This window comes from Equus przewalskii, chromosome 10 (genome assembly GCF_037783145.1).
Source record: "Equus przewalskii isolate Varuska chromosome 10, EquPr2, whole genome shotgun sequence".
Classification (NCBI taxonomy): Eukaryota; Metazoa; Chordata; class Mammalia; order Perissodactyla; family Equidae; genus Equus; species Equus przewalskii.
The window spans coordinates 18,523,776-18,543,939 of record NC_091840.1 but is presented as its reverse complement, the minus strand read 5'-3'; the positions used below and the strand labels follow the sequence as shown (position 1 = coordinate 18,543,939).

The 20,164-nt window shown below is 57.6% G+C and overlaps 1 protein-coding gene and 1 long non-coding RNA gene across 8 annotated transcripts in view; one reads left to right on the top strand and one right to left on the bottom strand.

Moving 5' to 3' along the window:
- Positions 1 to 502: 502 nt before the first annotated feature.
- LOC139073868 (uncharacterized) lies at positions 503 to 4,504 on the bottom strand. 2 transcript variants are annotated; one of them, XR_011522970.1, is made up of 4 exons: positions 4,292 to 4,432; positions 3,944 to 4,052; positions 2,878 to 3,069; positions 503 to 1,253 (listed from the first exon to the last, which is right to left on the bottom strand). It is a non-coding gene; the product is annotated as an uncharacterized lncRNA (long non-coding RNA). The 2 variants fall into 2 exon arrangements; XR_011522969.1 differs by lacking the exon at positions 503 to 1,253 and adding an exon at positions 1,986 to 2,148 and having other exon boundaries at positions 4,292 to 4,504.
- A 181-nt stretch (positions 4,505 to 4,685) lies between these two features.
- Positions 4,686 to 20,164, top strand: part of FMNL1 (formin like 1) — a 24,846-nt gene continuing 9,367 nt past the window's right edge. Inside the window, exons 1-10 of one of the 6 annotated variants that reach the window (XM_070560298.1) lie at positions 4,967 to 5,324; positions 13,678 to 13,761; positions 15,372 to 15,485; positions 16,306 to 16,379; positions 16,761 to 16,844; positions 17,232 to 17,369; positions 17,661 to 17,678; positions 19,014 to 19,122; positions 19,744 to 19,820; positions 20,029 to 20,122. In XM_070560298.1, the coding sequence (XP_070416399.1) occupies positions 5,196 to 5,324; positions 13,678 to 13,761; positions 15,372 to 15,485; positions 16,306 to 16,379; positions 16,761 to 16,844; positions 17,232 to 17,369; positions 17,661 to 17,678; positions 19,014 to 19,122; positions 19,744 to 19,820; positions 20,029 to 20,122 (921 nt within the window). In that variant the 5' untranslated portion in view covers positions 4,967 to 5,195. Of the gene's footprint in view, positions 5,325 to 13,677; positions 13,762 to 15,371; positions 15,486 to 16,305; positions 16,380 to 16,760; positions 16,845 to 17,231; positions 17,370 to 17,660; positions 17,679 to 19,013; positions 19,123 to 19,743; positions 19,821 to 20,028; positions 20,123 to 20,164 lie in introns of all 6 variants that reach the window. The other 5 variants (XM_070560294.1, XM_070560292.1, XM_070560293.1 and 2 more) reach the window with 5 other exon arrangements.

Genomic DNA, 20,164 nt, shown 5'->3' with positions numbered 1-20,164 from the left:
AGGTGTTGGCAAGGATAGTTCAGTGTCTGCCTGAGAGCTACGTGGGGGATCACAAAAGGTGCAGATCCCTCACTCCACCTCCCCTGGGATTCTGATTCTGATGCACAGCCAGGCTTGGGCACCTGTGTCACCTAGGGTGTGGCTCACGAGGCATTGTCTGTCTGACTCCGCTGGGCTGTCCTCCGGTGGGTCCCATAGCAAGGAGAGTGTATGGGGCCGGCCCTGTGGCCAAGGGGTTAAGTTTGCGCGCTCTGCTTTGGCGGCCCGGGGTTTCGCTGGTTCAGATCTTGGGCACGGACATGGCACTGCTCATTAGGCCACGCTGAGGTGGCATCCCACATGCCACAACTAGAAGGACCCACAACTAAAATATACAACCATGTACTGGGGGGATTTTGGGAGAAAAAAAATCATTTAAAGAAAAAAAAGGAAAGGAGAGTGTAGTGGGGCTACTTTCCTCACCTGCCACAAGTTGCCCACAAGAGGGACAGAGCAGCCCTCCTTGGGAAACGACGAAAACCTTGCTTTTATTTTATTTTAACTTTTTGAATAAGTAACAAATGCGTGTAGTTCAAAAATCAAATGGTTTAGAAAGAAATGCACTGAGAATGCTCCCACCTCTGCTTTGTCCACCCTGTTTCCCCAGCACCTTGGTAGTGACCACTTTTACTACTTCCCCTATGCAAATTCAAGCAAATACAGACATTTATTCTTGTTTCCACCTCCCTTTCTCATACACAAAATTATGTACTATATATATTGTTCTGCACCATATTTTTGCTTCAAAATATACCCTGGCGATCTTTCCACATCAGTACCTGGCATCCTCATTTTTTTTAACAGCCACATAGTTTTCCATTGTGGGGATATACCATAGTTCATTTAACCCTCCACTGTCCAATATAGTAGCCACATATGGCTATTTACACTGAACTTCATAACAATTAAGTAAAATTTGAAACTCGTTTCCCCAGCTGTACTAGCCACATTTCAAGTGTTCAGTAGCTACAATGTGGCTAGGGGCTACCATATTGGATGGCACAGATGGAGAACATTTCCATTATTGCAGAAAGTTCTATTGGTTGGATTGCTGGTTTAGCCAATCCCTTATAGCTGAACACTCAGTTTATTTCCGGTCTGTATGTAGGCAGTTCAGTGACGATGAGCTCCATCCCTGGGATGCAAGAGAGCTGAGTGAGGGCTGCCCTCAGAATGCTGGCCTTCGACCCCAGATCTCGAAATCCCGGAGGCTCCTGCAAGAGGAGAGCTTTTGGGTTTGGGGCAGAGGCTTGACCAGGGGCTGGAAAGGAAAGTGGCCCTTAAGGACAGACTTCCTACGCAAACCTAACTGTCTATTCCCTCCCTCCAGGCCTGCCACAATGCAGCCCTGTTTACTTTCACTCAATATTTACGTCCTGTGCTGGGGATACAGGGATGGAAAAGACATAGTTTCTGCCTTGGAGAAAGAAAGAGATAGGTCGTCACCTGCCTCATGACAAAGACTTTCAAAGAGGCCTCACCAAAGATCCAAAGGCTTGATAATGCCCTGTTAGTGAGGACGTGGGGGGTTGCAAATCGGTGCAAGCTTTTTGGAGGGCAAATCCATGAAAACCTATCCCAAATTTAAAAGTGCACAGCCTTTGACCCGGCAATGTCATATTTATAAATTTGCCTTACAGATATACACATAAATGCAAGCAAAGATATGTACCAAGATATGTCCTGCGGGCAGCATTGTTTGTAGTAACAAAAGGCTGACACAACCTAAATATCCACTAGGAGGGGAAACTGAAATAAATTGAGATGCACCCATATGATGGAAGACTATGTAGGCTTTGTAGAGGCAGCTGTGTTACTGAGGGAAAATAGCAAGGAGCCAAACAGCGTGGAGCTATCATTTGTGTCAAACACACACACAAAACCACACATACACACACATTGTTTACATATGCCCAAAATATCTCTGTAAAGATACATTAAAACTGTTTTTCTTTTAAACTGTGCACATGTGTTACTTTTTAAAATATTTTAAAAGAGGCACGGGCTGGCCTGGTGGCACAGTGGTTAAGTTCGCACATTCTGCTTTGGTGGCCCGGCGTCCCCGGTTCGAATCCCTGGTGCAGACATGGCACTGCTTATCAAGACATGCTGTGGCAGGCGTCCCACATATAAAATAGAGGAAGATGGGCACGGATGTTAGCTCAGGGCCAGTCTTCCTCAGCAAAAAGAGGAGGATTGGCAGCAGATGTTAGCTCAGGGCTACTCTTCCTCAAAACAAAAAAAAGGCACCAACTGAGTTATGGTGAGCAGGAAGGGGGAGTGAGGAAATTCCTGGGGAAACCTGCTCAGTCACTCAAGCTCTGACTGTCCCCAGTGACGGCACAATCCTTCCATCGAAGATGACAAGGCAACAACAGTCCAAAAATGTCACCCACGCTGTGACTCCATCTCTATCACCACGGGAGGCGTCGCCCTGTCTTGGCTGTCATACCTCCTGTGCCCAGCAGGGGGAAGCACAGACCCACCACAGCATTGGTTCCAAACTTCACCAAGCATCCCTTCTAGGATTTTTTCCTCTGTGGACCGTAATTGGAAAGATACCTCCTCCCATGCCAACTAAATCTATTAGGTAATAATTGATTACTTTTTCTCCCATTTTTGTGTACCTCATAGTTCTGATCAGTACGAGAGAGACAGAATGCTGGCTGAGCTGATCATTTTCCACACAAGAGGTCCTACTCAGCCCAGCCGTATTTCCACGGGTGGTGGTTGGCAATGGCCTGAGCACCCCCAGGTGGCGCAAGCTGGCAGTGACTGTATTAGAGGCTCCCCACCCCGCTCAGATATTCAGGGGTACAGCTCCCACCCTTCTCCTACCTGTTCAAAGGAGTAGTTCTGGGCAAGAGGAAGCAGGAAGCCATGGCTGCACAGGCTGACTGGCAGCAGCCACTCTCCCACATGTGTTCAGAGTCTGCCCCGTGGTAGGCTAGGAGCGGCCCAAGGACAGGGACCTTTTCATCTGCCACAGAATCTCCAGGAATGAGCACAGTGCTGGGCACACAGCTGGTGCTAAGTAAAGGTTTGTTGTTAAATGGAATAAATGGAAAGAGACAGCCGTTGAGGGGATCGGGGACTAAATTCTTTAAAAAGAAAGAAGAGAGAGAGCGGTCCTAGCTAAGCTCAAGGACAAGAACCCAAGGGCAAGACTAGTCTGTCCCAGGTTGGAGAGGAGGATGGCGGGCAGGGAACGGACCACTTCTTAGTGCACCTGAGGAAAATCCTTCTTTGTCTTACCTTATGGGCCCCTGGCTGGGACATGAAATAAATGACTACATCCCTCACCCACCAGTGGTGCTGGTGACCTTGGCAGAAGAAAAGCTTAAATCAGGTCAGTCTAGGGGAAGGGCTGGCTCATCCCAGGGCCTTCCTTAAAATTGGATAAACTTCCCAGCTCCTGCTTAAACTCCTGTTAGTGGTTCTGAATTTGAGAAGAAGGGCGGGAGAAAGAGGAAGCTACGGGGGAAGGGGGCACTTATGGTCCCTGGCCTGGCCTACGGAAAATCCAGGGCTCATTTAGGAGACCCTCCCTCCTTGGTGCCTTGGTAGTGCAGGGAAGGGCAATTGGGGATCCCCACAAATTAAATGGGGGAGAGAGGAGCAATTGAACGAGAAGGGCCTCAAATTCAGGTTAGAGACTGTGCCCAGACCTGGGGTTCTACACGCCGCAATACTCTGTCATCCTTCTGGTCGGCCCTGGATGAGAGGGACCTGGGGGTGGGGGGGAGGCAGGCCAGGACAACAGCTCCAAGGCAGTGTAGATTTTGGAGGTAGACAGAGAGGAGATCTGTTTCTGCCCTTTATTAGCCGTGTGCCCTTGCCCAAGTCACTTAACCACTCTGAGCCTCAGTTTCCCCATCTCTAAAATGAGGATATCAATACCTACCTTTCCTGGTCATTGTCAGGATGAATGAAGGAAGACCTCTGGAAGTATTGCTGTAATTGCCAGGCATCAGCGATTGTTATTCTCCAAGTCGAGAGGCCACCCTAGGTCCCTGGAGGTGACAGCGTCAAGGAGATTTTTTCCCCCTCTGCGGTGCCTGCTCCTTTCCCAGCCTGGATGCTGGCTTTAATCCTCCGTTCCCCAACCCCTGCTTCTTCCCCTCGAGACCGCCCTGGTGGTCCCCAGATTCTCGCAGCCTGCCTTTTTCCATGGGCGTCCCCATTCTAAAACCACTGGGAATGCCAGCACCGGTGCAGAGTTGGTCCAGGGTGGGACGGGGTCTCCGCTTGCCTGGATCTGCGCCCTCCGCACTGCTTTGGGGTTCTCATTTGCAGATGGTTCCCTCCGGTCCTCAGCTCGGCTCTGGGCTAAACAGAGGAGAGAAACAAGGGGTGGGGGGCCTGGAAGGGGGTTCCCACCTTCTCGGTCGGGAACCCAAGAGGCGGACGCAGCCCTTGCGCCCCAACGCTGCACCGTCAGGGGTCTTCAAGCCGCGCTAGCAGTTGTTGATAACCCCCGATTGCTAAGTCTGACCCTCCTGCCCCAAGGCCGTGGCCCCCTTCACCCAGACCCCGCCAGTCCCCCGGCTCCGAGCCAGCGGGAGCATGCGGTTCTAGGACCCGGAGGCGCCGCCGAGCGCGCCGCCGCCTCTGCCTCGCCTCCGTCGCCTCCCGCTCCTGCAGGTGAAGCGGCGCTGGCCGCCCCCTCTGCGGCAGGTGAACCGGCGCAGCAGCCCCCTCCCTGGGGCGCCATGGCCCCGGCGGACCCCGGGCCCGCACCCGGCGCCCGCCCCCTCCCTCCAGCCCGCCCCCCTGGGGCTGGGTGCGTAGCGGCGGCGGCGGCGAACTGCGGTTTGCGCGCACCGGGAGCGACAGCAGAAGTTAGAGAATCACCGAGGGGGGAGCCCGCGCCGCAGCTTCCTGCCCCCGGCCCAGCCCTCTGGCCCCGGCGGCCTGCAGCCTGACTTCCTCCCCCCACCCCGCAGCTCGCCGCCCGGCTCCTCGGACGGGGCCACCCCGATGGGACGCCGCGCCCCGGCCCCTGGGCGCCGCTGAGCCGAGCTCCCGCGTCGCCGACCCGCCGCCGCCGCCAGCCGCTGCCCGCCTGCCCCCCGGGCCGGGAGCCTCGTCCCCCGCCCCCCGGAAAGCTGGATTTCCGAGGCTGGAGGCGCCTGGCCGGCTGGGTGGGGACCACCATGGGCAACGCGGCCGGCAGCGCGGAGCAGCCTGCGAGCCCCGCCGCACTGTCTCCTAAGCAGCCCGCGGCGCCCAAGCAGCCGATGCCCGCGGCCGGAGAGCTGGAGGAGAGGTTTAACCGGGTCCTGGTGAGTGTGACCCGCTGCGCGCAGGGAGCGGGCGGGGGGCGGCGCGCGTCCCCGCCCCCGGGGGCTCAGGTACCGCTTGGAGATCCCGGCCCAGCGGCTGCCCCTCCATGGGTGGGAGTAACAGTGTCTTCTTTCAGAGTGACTTAGCACTCTCCCCCACAAACTTTCTTCTGCAATCTCCCAGTCTCCCTCCCCAAGACACCCACTCCTGGCGCTTCTGGGTCTAAAGGTCTAAACAAAAATGTCCTGTGAGGAAGTTGGGAGCGGACCACGCCAGGGGGGTACCCGCGCCACCTCCTTCCTCACTGCCCGCAGGCCCCACCACCGGGTGTGGATCTGGAGCGTCTGCCTGTGTCTTGGGGTCAAAGATGGAAGGGGTTACACTTTCACCTCCAGGGAGCGGGAGCCGGAGTTGAGGTGTTGGCTCCTGATTTGTTGGTGCCTAGGCTGCTGGGAACTGGGTTGTCAGATCATGCAGACAGGCTGTCTGTTTCTCACCCTCTGTATGTCGGGCGAGGCTGCCTGTGGGTCTTCATCTTGGGCATCCCCTCCTTTCCACCGAAGCTATTAGGTTAGGAAGGGTGGGGTCAGGATGGGTTGGTGACTCTGGCTTGGGGTGGAGCAAAAGTCTGGAAGTCCCCTCTTCCCACTGTCACCTGTTCCAGGAATTGGGGGGCTTGGGGACTAGGCCACTGGGTATGGACCCATCAGCTCAGGCTGAACCTGGAGGTGGTCAGGATGTGTTGGTGGGCCAGGGCTCCAGAGCAAAGTCAGGGATCCCTAAGACCTGATGGGAGGCTGAAGTAGGGAGGCGGAAGGGCCACTCCTTCTCACTTCCCTCTCCCTGCCTCAGCCCTGTCCCAGGCTCCCTTCTCTAACTAATTGCCTGGTGGCCTGTCTGCTGTCAGCTTCCCTGCTGGACACTGGGTGATGAGTGAATGAGGATGTGTTTTTTCCCAGAGGCACTTCCCAGGCTGAGCAGGCTGGCACTGCAGGTCTGAGGGTGGGGACCTGAGGGAGGCGCAGGCAGCAGAGCAGTGCTGGCTGGTGGCAGTGCTCAATTCCCGGTCCCCTCCACCTCCTTGACATAATTTCCCCTCCCATGGCTAGTCATTAGGCCATATTTGCCAGATCCTCTGCATGGCCCCTGCTAATAGTTCCTGGAAATCTTGTCTGCTGCCCCCTCCCAGGAGAAAGGTTTGGAGGGGTTTGGAGGAGCTATGGGGCGGGGTGGGGTCTGGCCTATCCTTGTAAAGGCACCTTTCTTGAGTAGAGGAGAAGGGACTCTGAGGGACACTTCACACTAGGCTAGGCCCAGATTACCCCATCTCTCCACTTGCTCCCCCTTCTCCAAACCCATGGTCTGGCAAAGCTGAGCTGAGCTGAGCAAATGGGGGAGGGGGGAATGAAGAGAGACAGTCTCTGGGGGCCATCTGGGGAGCCTGAGTTGGTGGTGGATCCCTGGAGCCCTGCCAGCCTGATTGAGGGGCCATCGGTCTGTCTTTCCCCCTAAGTGTGTGTCTATGGATGAGGGAGAGACAGGCTCTGGAGGTGCGGTCCAGGCCCCAGTCGGTGATGTGTTAAACACACACCAATGGGGAGGAGCTGTGTGAATAATTCAGACCAGTGGAAAATCCAAAAGTCAAATGGCGAGGTTCTGATGCATGGGTAGCACTTGATTGCCCTGCTTGCGTTTTTTGGTTTGAGCGCTGATTGGCTGAGTCTGACACTAAATGCCACTGGGAGTCCCTAAGTACCAGGGCGTGGAGGGTAGAGGCCTAGAGATGGGTCTTAGAGGATGTCCTGGTGGAGAAGGCGGTAGTGGCTGGGTAGAATCTAGGGCAGCAGCACCCAGTGGGGCTCCCTGTCTCCCCCCCAGTCGCCAGGAACCCCAGTGTGTTTGACACTTCACCTTCTTCCTGGGGAGCGATCAGCCTGTTGCTTGTCCTGTGTGGGCAGAATGCACCCAACCCAAGGTCACTTAGCTAAGAACCTGGCTTCTCTCACTCCCCCCAGCAGGGGTAGGAGCCACGCCCTGGGGTGACAGCCGTGGCCCCTGTCTGAGGCTGCCCAGGGCTAAAGATTTGGCTAAACCCATAGGCCTGGCAACTAGTATTGCAGGGTGCACCTCCGTCTGAGCGTTGCCTCTGTGGCCAGAGCTGCATCCTGTCCTCAGGGAACATCTGAGAGGAGAGACCCTCCACTGCTGAGAGTGATGGGCCCACCCCCCCAGAAGCCCAGCCCTGCCCTTGGGGTCTAGTCACATGGTCCCAGGGAACCTCTTCCTTTGGCCCTTTCATCCCTGGTGTGGAGTAGGATCCTGAAACCCAAAACCACTCCTTGGCTCCTGGCTGTGGGACCCCTCTTGTGGGTGAGGGTGCCTCCACCAAGGCCCATAGCCAGAGAGGAGATGGGGCTTGCTCTCCCTTTCCCCATGGGCAGACTTTCTCCCACGCAAGGGTGAGTGGTGGGGGGCTGCTTTTCTAAGGAGGCTGTGAGAGAGAGGGGTGCCCCTGCTTAAAAGAGGCGGGAGAAAGAGCAGGTTGAGCCAGGGTTTCCGCTGCTGCCTTAGCAATAGGGGAGGAGTGATGGCTGCCCGGCGACTTGGGCCTGCTACACTGGTGGGAAAACCAGCCAGTCAGGCTCCGAGCTCTCGCCTCTCCTCCGTTATGCCCAAGGCTGGTGTCTTCCAGCCCCTTCAGGCCCTCTCCTGCCAGGGTCAGGGATTGTGATAGCAAGGCACCCTTTCTAAACCTACCAGAAGTCCATGCTTATGGCTGGGCATAGGACCCCCCTGATCGTCTATGCAGGGAGGAGCCGGTAACCCTGGGGCAAAGGGATGGAGGGAAGTGCCAGGGATGCTGTGCTTGAGGCCAAGACTGATGCTGGCGTCCAAGAGGAGGCTGAAGCACCTGGAGAGGAATTTGCTGGATGGGGCCTAGCACCCTGGGGTGCCCTTAGCATGTGCCCAGAGACATGGGCTCTTGGCTAGGCTGATGGGGACATCAGGACACCTCCAAGTAGAGTGTGGACCCTGGGAGTCCTGCTTTCAGCTGGACCCCTTTCTCTCTGGGCCTGGTGGTGAAGGGCAGAGGTGGATGTCTCCCTTCTGTCGGCCTGTGACCTAGGCAGTGCCTCCTTGACCAGCTCCCTCCTCTGGGGTGGGGCAGACGAAGTTTGTAGCTGTGGGGTCGCTCAGGCCCTATGACTCTCATCTCTGGGCTGTCTCACATGGAGGATCCCAGTGGGCTTCTGGCCATGTGGTGAGATGTTGGGCTGGGCAGAGGCTGAGGGGTGACATTCCCAGCAGGCAGGGCTGGCACATGCTGACCCTGGAAACCCAGGGATGTGGTAGGCATGATTCACAGTGACATCTGGGGCCATTTGGCAAAGAGCTGGGTGAGATGGGCAGGAGCAGGTGGGGCTGCTCTTGAGGCTACCTCTTCATTTTTCCTGGGAACATGGAGCCCTGGAAAGGCAAGGCAAGGAGGCTTGGGCCTTTGAGAGGGGCAGGGGTTACTCATGGGAAGGGCAGAGTAGCTTCCCGGGCTTTGGGGTCACGAAGTTTGGGGGTTGAATTTTGTCTTTGCCACTTACTACCTGTGTGAACTTGAGCAAGTTACTTAACTGCTCTGAGCTTCCATTTTCCTCCTATGTAAAAAGAGAATGATAATGGTATACGCCAGCCTCCTAGGATTGCTGAGGGGATTAAATAGGGTGCTTCACACAATGCCTGACAGAGCCAGTGCTCAATGAACACTCTGCATTGTGAGGAAGGGCATGACGTTAGAGCTGATCTGGTCCTCCCCATCCAGGAGCCCCTCCAGGTGAGGGAGCCCAGACCCTGCCTCTCCCCTTCCCCGTCTCCATTACCAAGACCAACAAAGGTGACTGTCTTTAGTCATCACTGGCCAGGCTGCCCTCCCTGCCATCAGGCAGGTCAGCGACAGTGGGGCCTAGACTGAAGACTGGCTGGTGGCCGGAAACCGCGAGAGGGAGGGCCCACCTCTCCTGGAGGGTGGGGCGGCAGGGGTGCTAACGGTAGCTGTGCGCACATGGGGAGGCCTCCACTTCCCTCTGAAAGAGGGTGTGCTGGTGGGGGGGGGGTTCCCCAGTGAGTAAGAGCTCAGTGTGGGCAACAACAGGAAGTGCAGGGTGCTGGGTGGCAGGAAATGGGGCTGACTGTTACTGGTTCCTCAGACAGTGGCCAGGGGCCAGGCTGTCTGCAGAAGACCCCCGGGGGCCAGCACCACACTTCTCACTGCCCTCAGTGCTCCTTCCTCCGAGGAAACTGAGTCTTCCTACCAGTTCGCCAACTAGGTCACTTTGGGCAAGCGACTTAATCGCTCCATGCCTCAGTTTCCCATTTGGGAAGTGGGGATTATACTATTATCTACTCTGTAGGCTTGCTGTCGAGGCTTAAATGAGTTAACAGATGGAAAGCACTTAGAAGGGCACCCAGTACAGAGTGAGCATTTTGGGAGTCTTGATTATTATGATTGTTGTGGTGGTTTTTCCTCCTACCAAGCTAGATTATGTGGGCAGTGCCTGCTGCCCTGGCTCCCACTCTGCTTGCCCTTGTCCCTGTCTTGGGGACCCTTGAACCCTGATGGGAGAAGCTGTTAGCTTTTTGGGGTTCTAAGCATCTGATCCTAGGGCTGAGTTATCCCACAGCCCTTCTGTAAGCTTGGGATTGCTTCTCAGAACCCCAGGAAATCTATATACCAGAATTTTTTAAGTGGATAAAATTGTTTTTGGAGATGTGCTGAGAGCTCCAAAGCCAAGGTTGAGACCATAGAGAGGTGGGCAGAGGGGAGATGGATGGGGAAGTGGGGGCTGGGGCCCATCAGGCTGAGGAACCCCTGTGGGGCTGCGCTGAGACTGGGGTTGGTACCCAAGTTCAAGAGCATCCTGGGTTTCGAAGAGCCGGGCCTCATGGGAGAGGGTGGGCTGGTGGGTTGGGACGCAGTCTCAGCTCAAACTGAAAGTGAAACTGAGGGTGTGGCTGTGTCCAAAGGGAGATGGAGCCCTCCACTCTCCGGGGAGGCCTCCCCAGATGTCAGGACTGGGCGGGGGCAGGGGGCATGCGTGGCATAAGCCTGTAAGGGGCTGGTCTTGGGTGAACGAGGCTGGAGGCCCCTCTGGCACCAGAAAGTTAGGGCAGGCAGGGAGGAGAATGATCCCACACATTCCGACAGGAAGACTGGGGAATCAGTCCCTTTTCTTGGCCACACCCCAGAAGATGGATCCTAGCTCCCTCTCTCTCTGACCTGAAGCATTAAGGGCAGCAGGGAAAGGGGGCTGAAGGGTGAGTTCATGTTGGCCAAGCCTTGGAGACAGGTCTGCTTCTCTGATGTTTTCACAAACTTCTGCTCACCACACCATCCCTCACTTTGGGGTCGTCGATGGACGCCCCCTGCCCCAGTCCGTGAACTGCCTCTTCACAGTGGCGCATCACTGAAGAGTGTTATTACATCAAAGCACAGCTTCTCACTGTGAGTCCGAGAGGCAGGAGGGAAGTGTGCCCATTGCACGGAGGAGGAAGCTGAGGCTCAAGGAAGCAAAGAAGCTTTAGAGCTGGTGGGCCCAGAGCTTGGGTCTCCTGAATCCCGCTCAGGATTCTTCACACCACAGTTGCCCCATCCCCCACCCCCGCCTCACAGGAGGTGGGTGTTCCCCCCAACATCTGGACTTCCTATCCTTTTCTGTCCCATTTGAGCCAACCTTTTACTTGTCTCCCAGCCCCCAACCCATGGTGCTACCTCTGTGCTGAGGGCCCTGGGTCTGGGGTCTTTGCTGTTTTCCAGGATGGCCTCACCCCACCCTGAGCGAGTGGCATCCACTGGCCCCTCTCCCGCTCCCTAGGGTGCCTGACTCCTTGGTGGGCACAGCAGAGGAACAGCTGCTAATTAGCGCTCCGTGCTGTCAGAGCTATTTCTGATTTCCGAGCCTAAATTTAGCCCGTCTGGCAGGCTGGCATGTAGGCCCCGGGGGCCTGAGGAGGCCCAGGTGGGGAAGGGGCAAAGGGGCACCCTGCCCTCCACCACTGTCGGGACAGGTGTACCGGCCAGCGGAGGCCTCCCCTCCCCACTAATAACCATGGGCTGTGACGGGGCGTGGACCAGGGCGCGGTTCAGAGTCAGCTTTGGCTCAAAGCCAGCCTGGCTCCCCTCTTACTGGCTTCGTAACCTTGGCCAGGTCACCAAACTAACCCGTGCTTGCACCTGTAAGATGGGGATCATGACAGTGCCAGTCACGGTGGCGAGGGCGGAGGGTTCAGATCAGTGCCCGACGCAGTAAGCCTTCAGGCAAGGCTGGCTCCCACACTTGCTGGGGTCATCATTAGGATTAGTCGCTGCCTCTAGAAGTGCCACTGGGGCCATTCCAGGAAGCAAACAGGTCTCTGGGGTGGGTGAGGCCCAGAAGGACCCATGTCAGGAAGCGGCTGTCCCCTGGAAGGCTAGATGCTGGGGCTCAGCCATCCCCCTCACTCCTCTGCACCCTTTTTCACCCAGTACCACCTCCCTCCTCTGTGCTGGCCCCCCTCCAGTTTCCCTGGCACCGCCTGTCCTCTCTCCAAGCTTCCTCCTTCCCCCTCAGCCTTGCCCCCTCACCACCTCGGCCCTGCCCCACCCTGGGTTTCTGTGGGGTAGGGGGGAGATCAGGAAGGACCAGGGAGAAAGAGAGAGAGAGGCAGACAGACAGGCAGAGAATGGCCCTAGGGCTGCCTCTCTGGCCAAGTAGGGCCCTCCCCTGAGCTCCAAAGCCCCTTGTCAGTCCCTCCCAGGTGGCAGGAGCTGTTCTGGCTCTTGGTGGGTTGGGGGAGGGAGTAGATGACACAGCAGCGGTTTCCTCAATCTGGGCTCACTTTCGCAATGGGGGAGAGGAATGACGTATCCCCATCCCCAGCTGGCCTGGGGGGGCCTGGTGGATGGGTAGTTTCACCTCTCAAGTGGGGCCCCGGCTAGAAACCTTGGACAACGGGGGCAGAGAGCACCCAGCTTCCTGTTGTCTGGGGCTGACCTAAGGCAGTGATTTTTGGGGCAAGGTCTGGCCAGAGCCCCAGAACTAGGCCCAGCGACCCAGAGAGGAAGCTGGCTGAGGAGCCTCTGGTAGGTGTGGCTCTGTCTCTGCTCAAGCTGTGGCCTCCTCTCAGGGCCACGTGACTGTGAGATGTGCAGTCAGAGCCCCCAGAGCTAGTGGCAGCAGCCTCCTCGACTCCAGGCTGAGGCTCCCTGGCCTCTCTCCCATCTCCAGGGATACTTGGAGCTCTCTGAGCACAAGTCTTTCGGGGCCTGATGCATAGTAGACTCTCAATAAACCTGGGGTTTACTGAATTGGGATGAACTGGCATCATCTTCTGGGTCTGTTAGGGAGACACGCCAAGTCCTGGGGGTCCATGGAGCCCCTAGTGCTGGCAACACCTGTGATTCCACAGCCCAGGCAGGACCCCAAACCTGCCCCGGGGGGGAGATGCCTGACAGGCACAGTGCACCCTTGTTGTCTGTGGCCGGGGGAGGAGGACCCAGGCAGAACAGGGCTGACCTTACTTAGCTCCTGAGGGGAGTCCCAGCCTGGGCCACCAGCACCACAGACCCAGTGTGCTGGCTGCTCTCCCCAGTTTCTGTGACGGGGTGACCCTCCTTGGGAATACCCCTGGCCCCTGCAGCCATGATGCAATTGCTTGGAACTCCCTGCCGGTCTGACCTCAGCTCCCTCAGCCTGTCCACATCTCCTTCCTTCCAGAAGTGATGCGGTAGGAGGGGGCTGGAGAGGGATGGGGAAGGAGGGTGCTGTCTGCTGACCTTGCGAGAGGTTTTCTGGTGTTTGCGAGTCAATGGTGCCCTGGGCTGGGACTGCACACAGCCCCAGTGGTGTCTGGTGGCACATGGGAATGGGGCACAGTCCATGCCTGGCCACGCTTGGGCCTGGATGGAGATGTCCCCTGTTAGCTTCCCACCCAAATGGGAGAAGAGATGATGCTCCCTTATCACACCTGGGGAAACGAGTTCAGAGGTGGCTGAGGTCCCACACTCCTGCCTCCATGACAGGTGTGCCACTGAGGTGGTGTGGGGGTGACAGGGCCCAGATGCTGGAGTCAGGCTGACTTGGATTGAAATCCCTGTCACTCTCTAGCTGTTGGGCCCAGGGAAAGGTGCTCCCCCTCTGGGCCTCGGTTTTCTCATTGGCTGACGCTACTTATCTCCTGGGGTGAGAGGGTGACGAGGGTTCATGTGTATGACAGACCTACTGGGGAGCTGGCTCCTAGTAGATTCCCTGAAAATGCCCAGGCTCCCCTCCTCCTCATGTTGGGGCCCCAGGCTCAAGGTCTTTACCTTGTCCTCCTCCCCAGAACTGCATGAACTTGCCCCCGGATAAGGTCCAGCTGCTGAGCCAGTATGACAACGAGAAGAAGTGGGAGCTCATCTGTGACCAGGTGGGTACCAGACCCCTTCCATCATCAGGGTGTCCTGCCCTGGCCAGGCTGGGGCTGGCAGAAGAGGGGGCACTACCACGCTGCCCATAAGGCCAAGGCCGTGCCCAGAGGCCAGTGTAGCATCTGGGGAGGGGGCCGGGGGTGCTTGCAGGACTCTGGAATGCCCGTCTCCTGGACGTGGGTCTCCCCAGGGACCTTATGAGTCATGAGCAAGGCTAGGTCTGCCTTCTGAAGAGCTGGCAGGGCTAGTCCAGGGCACTGGCCAGTGCAGCTGGGGCCGTGTCGCCATCCTCCTGGCTGAGCTTCCTGATGCAGCCTCTGTCAACCCTCTAGCTCTGGGCTGGGGAAGAGACGGGGCAGCCCCAGGGTTGGACATCTCCGTTTGACCCCATGGGAGGTGGGAAGGAAGGGGCGGGAATCCCTGCCCTCTTTTTATCTCAGGTCCAGAGGAGCTGCAGTCAACCCCAAAGTCAACCAGCTCCCCAAAGTCAACCAGTTCCCCCGTGGCAGAGCAGGGCCTGGAAGCCCCGTCTCCTGGCGCTGGGCCGGGCGCCTGGGCTAGCTGCCTCATGGCTCACTTGGCTGCCCCTGCCTCTCCAGCTTCTAGGGCTGCTGTCCGTGGTAGCAGGAGGACCCCTCTGCCACCGCTGGGGCAGGGTGGGGCCTGGCTGCTGTGGGGATTCAGTGAGCGAGGGAGGCAGGCCTGTGGCTCTGGAGGCTGGGAGTAGGGAGTTGGGGAGCAGGGAGCCTCCCATGGGAGCCAGGGCTGGGCCTTCCACTCCGGTTAATGGGCCAGGATGGCATGAGCAGGCAGGGCAGGAGTCTACGGGGTAAGGGCAGGGCTGTGGGGAGACGGCGGGGAGCTGCCTCCAGAGGCTTTGAGGCTGTGGTAGGGGTCCCTGCCGCTTGGCCTGGCATCTCAGGTTTGGGGCTCAAAGGCCTGGGAGAAGTGCGAGGTTGAGGGGGTGGCTGGGCATATCTGAGGGGTCAAGCTGGGTAAGGATGGGAGCTTCCCGGGTAGGGGGCCTCTGATGTGGTCCTGCCTCTTTGTGTGAGTGGCCGCTGGAGCCTGGGTGGAGCTGGGGAGGGAGCAGTTGCTTTTTGGAGCACAGGAGATGAGCACATACACAGGTGCCTACCAACACAGGTGAAGGAGAGGCCAGGCTGGGGGGTGGGTCCCCTGGGGAAGGGGCCCTCTGACTGCCAAGGAACTGGGCGCCTTCACAAGGCCCCTCCAGAGTGTTTTCCCCTGTACTCCCAGCGCTGGGCTGGGGCATGGTCCATGGAGGGCAGGGGGCTGGGAGGGTGCCACCTATTGGCCAGAGTTGCCTCCTGCCCCAGGGTGGGGCATATGGCAGGACTGACCCCTCTGTATTCCACCCCAAGGCTGAGCTAGGGCTGTGGTCTGTGGGGCCCTAGCAGGCAGGGAAGGCTACGCCCGGGCCTGGGGTTTAAAGTGGCCTGGTGGGTTGTTTAGATTGATGCCTTTGGTATCTCACAGGGGTCTTAAGCAGCCTGGGGCCTCGGGCTAGAGATAGAATGGGACACTGGGACAAGGGCTGGTCATTTGCCCGGGCTGGTTCTGCTTACACCCCATTCCATCTCCCCAGGAGCGATTTCAAGTCAAGAACCCCCCCGCAGCCTACATCCAGAAGCTGAGGAGCTACCTGGAAACGGGTGGGGTCAGCCGAAAGGTAGCAGCTGACTGGATGTCCAACCTGGGGGTATATGTTCCCCCTTCTTCTCTGCCCCTTTCCTCTTACACTTGCCAGCTCTGGGCAGCTGGTGTTACTGGGTGTATAAACTTTTCTGTGGGCTTGTGTGGGTACCTGTGTGAGTGTGTGTGTGTGTGTGTGTGTGTGTGTGTGGTTTATAGGGGGCTGAGTGCCCTGGGCATGCACTTTTACAGGTTCCTCTGCATAGCCTGTCCATGCTTACATGGGTATATGGTGTGTACTTGTATAGTGTGCATGTGTGCACCCTGTGTGCCCCTGCATGGATGTGCATGCGTGTACTACATGTGTGCTTTTGTGTCCACATATGGATATGTGTGTGTACCCATGAATCTGTGTATAGGGGCCTGTGTGTGTACCCCATGTGTATGTGTATGGATGCGTGGGTACCTTATATCTGTGTACCCTGAGTGCTTGTGTTTGGATGTGCATGTGTGTGTGTCCCCAGGGGGTTCATGCTTGAATGTGTGTCTACTGTTTCTCCGTGTTTGGATGTGTGTGTGTGTGCTGTATGTCTGCGTGTGGAGGTATGAGTGTGCACCCCGTGCATCTGTGTATGGATATGTGGTATGTACCCTTCGTGTCTGTGCCTGGGTGTGTGTGTTCATTGTGTGTGTCTGTGTATGGGGGAGCGTGCGTAGCCTGAGAATGCTTATTTGGCTGTGCAGGTGTGTGGAGGTGGTGGGGGAGGCCGCGCGTGAAAGGCCAGTTGTCGGGGAGAGCGGGCAATGCTGGCTGCTGCTTCGGGGCTTTGTGGGCCTGGGGCGCGCCTGGGCTCCACCCACTAGACTCTTCTGTTCTTGGCCCCCAGTTTAAGAGGCGAGTTCAGGAGTCCACGCAGGTGCTGCGGGAGCTGGAGATCTCCCTGAGGACAAACCACATTGGGTGAGCGAGGGCTCAGATTTCCCTCTGGGAGGGGGGAGCCTAGGAGAGCTCTGCCTCCAGGCAGCCCCTGGGGCTTCCCCTTCCTACGGCCTCCCTCCCCGGCACAGGCTGTGACTATGGGCCATTTCCGGAGTGAGTGTCAGGACAGTGTCCCTGCCTCCTCCCCTGCCCACGCTCTGCTGGCCCCTTGAGGCGTGGCTGCGCCATGGGTCCTGCCCAAGCCCGCTAGCATCCCCTAGTGTCCGTGGGTCTTCTCGGGCTGGGGCTGGTTACTGTCTTCCGGAGGAAGGGCACCGCAGGGGCCCCTGCCATGGCTGTTAGGTGCCTACTCCAAGCGGGCCCTCCTTCCTGGCTAGAACTGAGGGAGCCCTGTGCCGGCAGGTGGGTGCAGGAGTTCCTCAACGAGGAGAACCGCGGCCTGGACGTGCTCCTCGAGTACCTGGCCTTTGCCCAGTGCTCCGTCACGTAAGCCCCCTGCCCCTGGCCTCCTGCTGCTCCTCAGAGCCTTGCTCCATGCTTCCCTGTACCTCACCCACAACTCTGGCCACTTCCAAGCAGCGCAGCCAGAGCCCACCCTGGAACCTGCACTTGGCCCTGAGGAATGCCCCTTCCTGACGGCCTGCCATGGACAGGGAGGCATGTGGCCTGCCGTGGCGAGCTGGGGCCTGGGTGGCTTACTCTTCTGTTCCACTGTGCCCTCTCCCCCTTCTGTGTCCAGCACAGTGCCAAGAACACAGCGTCCTCCTCCCACCTCTTGGTCGCTCCTGCAGATCTGTCTCCCCTCAGTTTCCCCTGCCCCTCTCTAACATGCCCCTGCAGTGTTGGCCTCCAATCCCACTCTAACCCCCGCAGGTATGACATAGAGAGCACAGACAATGGGGCCCCCGGCTCAGAGAAGAGCAAGCCGCTGGAGCAGTCGGTGGAAGATCTCAGCAAGGGTCCACCCTCAGCCTTGCCACCACAGCCCAAGAGTCGCCACCTGACCATCAAGTATGTGGGCCCCATGGCGGGCTGGTGGGGAGAATGGCAAATTCCCCTCAGACCACTGCACCCAGCCACCCCCCACCTGGGCCCTTGGGGGTGGTGGAAGGGCAGCCTGGCATTGGGGATCAGAGTGAGGGCCTCATACAGGGCCTGGGAGATGCGCGTGTTGAGACGCCTTCAGGGTGGGTTCCTAGAGGCTGGAATCTGGGTGGGTCTGAGATAAAGAGGGGGTTTCTGGGTCAGTGGAACCCCTCTTGTACCCATCTAACCCCCTGTTTTCTCCCATGCGGCCTCCAGGTGCCCCCCTTCTCCCCGGTACGTAGCCACCTGGGGGCAGGTGCATGCCTGGTTGGCTCCTGGGGTGGTGGTGGGGTTGGGTGAGGCGTTCAGCTGACATCCGTGGGTTCAGTTGCTGTGGATAGGTCACCCCACTCTAACTTAGGGCATCCGGGGGCAGGGCGGGGAGAGGGAAGAAGACGATGCTGGAGCCTCATGTGGACCCCCAGCTTCCTCCCTTCCCACTCTGGGTCTAGGGGACCAACTTCATATTAAGCCCCAAACTCTCACAATATGCTTCTTTGTTCGTTCACTCATTCATTCAACAAACATTTTTCAGCATTTACTATGTATCAGGTGTGGTGGCAGGTGCTCAGGAGACAGATTACCCTGCCCTTGGGAACCAATGGTCTAGCAAGGGGCAATGTGTGACAGGCTGCCATGGAGGTGTTAGTGGGAACTCTGAGAAGGGACGTGGCCACTGCCTGGGGCATCGGGAAGGCTTCCCAGAAGAGATGGAACTATGTCTTGTAGATGGATATGGCTTTACTGGCAGTGATGGGGAAGGGGAAGGGCATTCCAGGCAGAAGGAACAGCATGAGCAAAGACTCAGAGGCATATTTGAGCAATGACAGGAGAAAGGAGATGTGGCAGGCAGAGGAAGGGGGTGGGGCCTCTCAGTGTTGTTGGAAATGTGACAGAATTGTCAAGAAGACCTGATGCGGAAGTCATGATTGGCAGATCTGCAACAATGGAAAAAATCATGTATATTTGAGCAAAAATGTATCAAGCTCACTCATAAAGCACTCACTCTGTGCCAGGTACATTCTAAGCTCATTTCATAGTGCCAACAACCCTATTAGGAAGGTACTATTATTACCATTCCTGTTTTACAAATGAGGAAACTGAGGCACAGAGAGGTTAAGTAACTTGCCTAGTAAGTGGTCAGCTGGGATTTGAACCAAGGCCATCTGAATTCAGTCACCTCTCATAATGGAAGATAAGCCCATGTGGCCATGAGCGCCACCTTGTGGAGACAATCTTCCATGGCGGTTTCCAAGCTTTGGCTTTTTTCCTTTTGTAGGCTCTCCATGCACTCAACACAGCACCCCTTTTTAATGCCAACTCGCTGTTAAGGGTCTTTGCTTTCCTGACCTCCCCTCTCACCTCCTCCCTGCCATGCCAGACCGCAGGCCTAGGGACTGAGGAAGGCTTCCTGCCCTCAGCTGGCCTCTGTGACTAGGTAGATGGGAAGCAGTGGCCTAACGTTCCAGGTGTGTCCCCTCTCACTCCAGAGGCCATCTGAGTGGTGGGGGCAGGGGGAAGCTGAGTTTGGGAGTCTGACCCCTGCTGCCTCCTCCTGCTCTGGCCCAGGCTGACCCCGGCCCACAGCAGGAAGGCCCTGCGGAATTCTCGCATTGTCAGCCAGAAGGACGACGTCCACGTCTGCATCATGTGCTTGCGCGCCATCATGAACTACCAGGTTGGCCGGTGGGCATGGGGGGTGGGGGACCGGGGGAGCTGTGCCTGATCTCAGTGGGGGCTGCCTAAGCTGGTAGAGTTCTAGGATCGACTGTCTCCCCATCCTGCCCCCCACTGGGGAACCCTGAGGATCTGGGCTGTTGGCTCAGGGTCTTGAGGCTGACCAGTCTTGAGGGGAAGCCCAGATTTCTGCCCCCTCCTGGTCAGGTCCCCTAGAGTCCCCCAGACATGGCTGGGGGCATGGATGTGCCTCACGTGGGAACTTAGGCACACCGACCGAGAAAGGCAGGATGCCTGGCCCACGGGGAGAGCAGCTCTGGGTTCGTTCGTTTGCGGGAGGGACTGGTGAAGCTGGTCCTCCCTCACTTAGCTAGCCTTTGAGGATTCGCTGTGTCTGAGGCGCTGAGTCCTGACACTGGCTTTTGAACAAAGGCATTTAAAATGAGGATCCAGGCTTGGCTGCTGCGGAAGAGGTTGTGGTTGGATACAAAGACCTTCCTAAGCTTGAGGGCGGTTAGAGAGCAGAGCGGCATGATGCTGACCATGCCGGAGGTGCGGGGCAGGAGGGCGCTGGTATTCCCGGGGGGCTGCTTGGAGGAGCTGACCTCTCCTCTCTCCCTAGTCTGGCTTCAGCCTCGTCATGAACCACCCAGCCTGCGTCAATGAGATCGCTCTGAGCCTCAACAACAAGAACCCCAGGTGAGATCCAGGCCCCTAACCTTTCTCCACATCCAGATTCACCTCCTACTTAACCCACTGCCTGCTCCGTACCCCAGTTCTCAGGACCACTGCCCAGCTCATTCCACCCCCACAGGCTCCCCGGTCTCCCCCAGCCAGGCCCACGCCCACCTTTGCTGTGGGGCAGGCCTGTTCTCAGTGGATAACTCCCCCTTCCCCCCAACGCCAGAACGAAGGCTCTGGTGCTGGAGCTGCTGGCAGCTGTGTGCCTGGTGCGGGGAGGACATGAAATCATCCTTGCAGCCTTTGACAACTTCAAGGAGGTACTGGAGTGCCCCACCCAAACATGTACTTGCCAGCTAGTG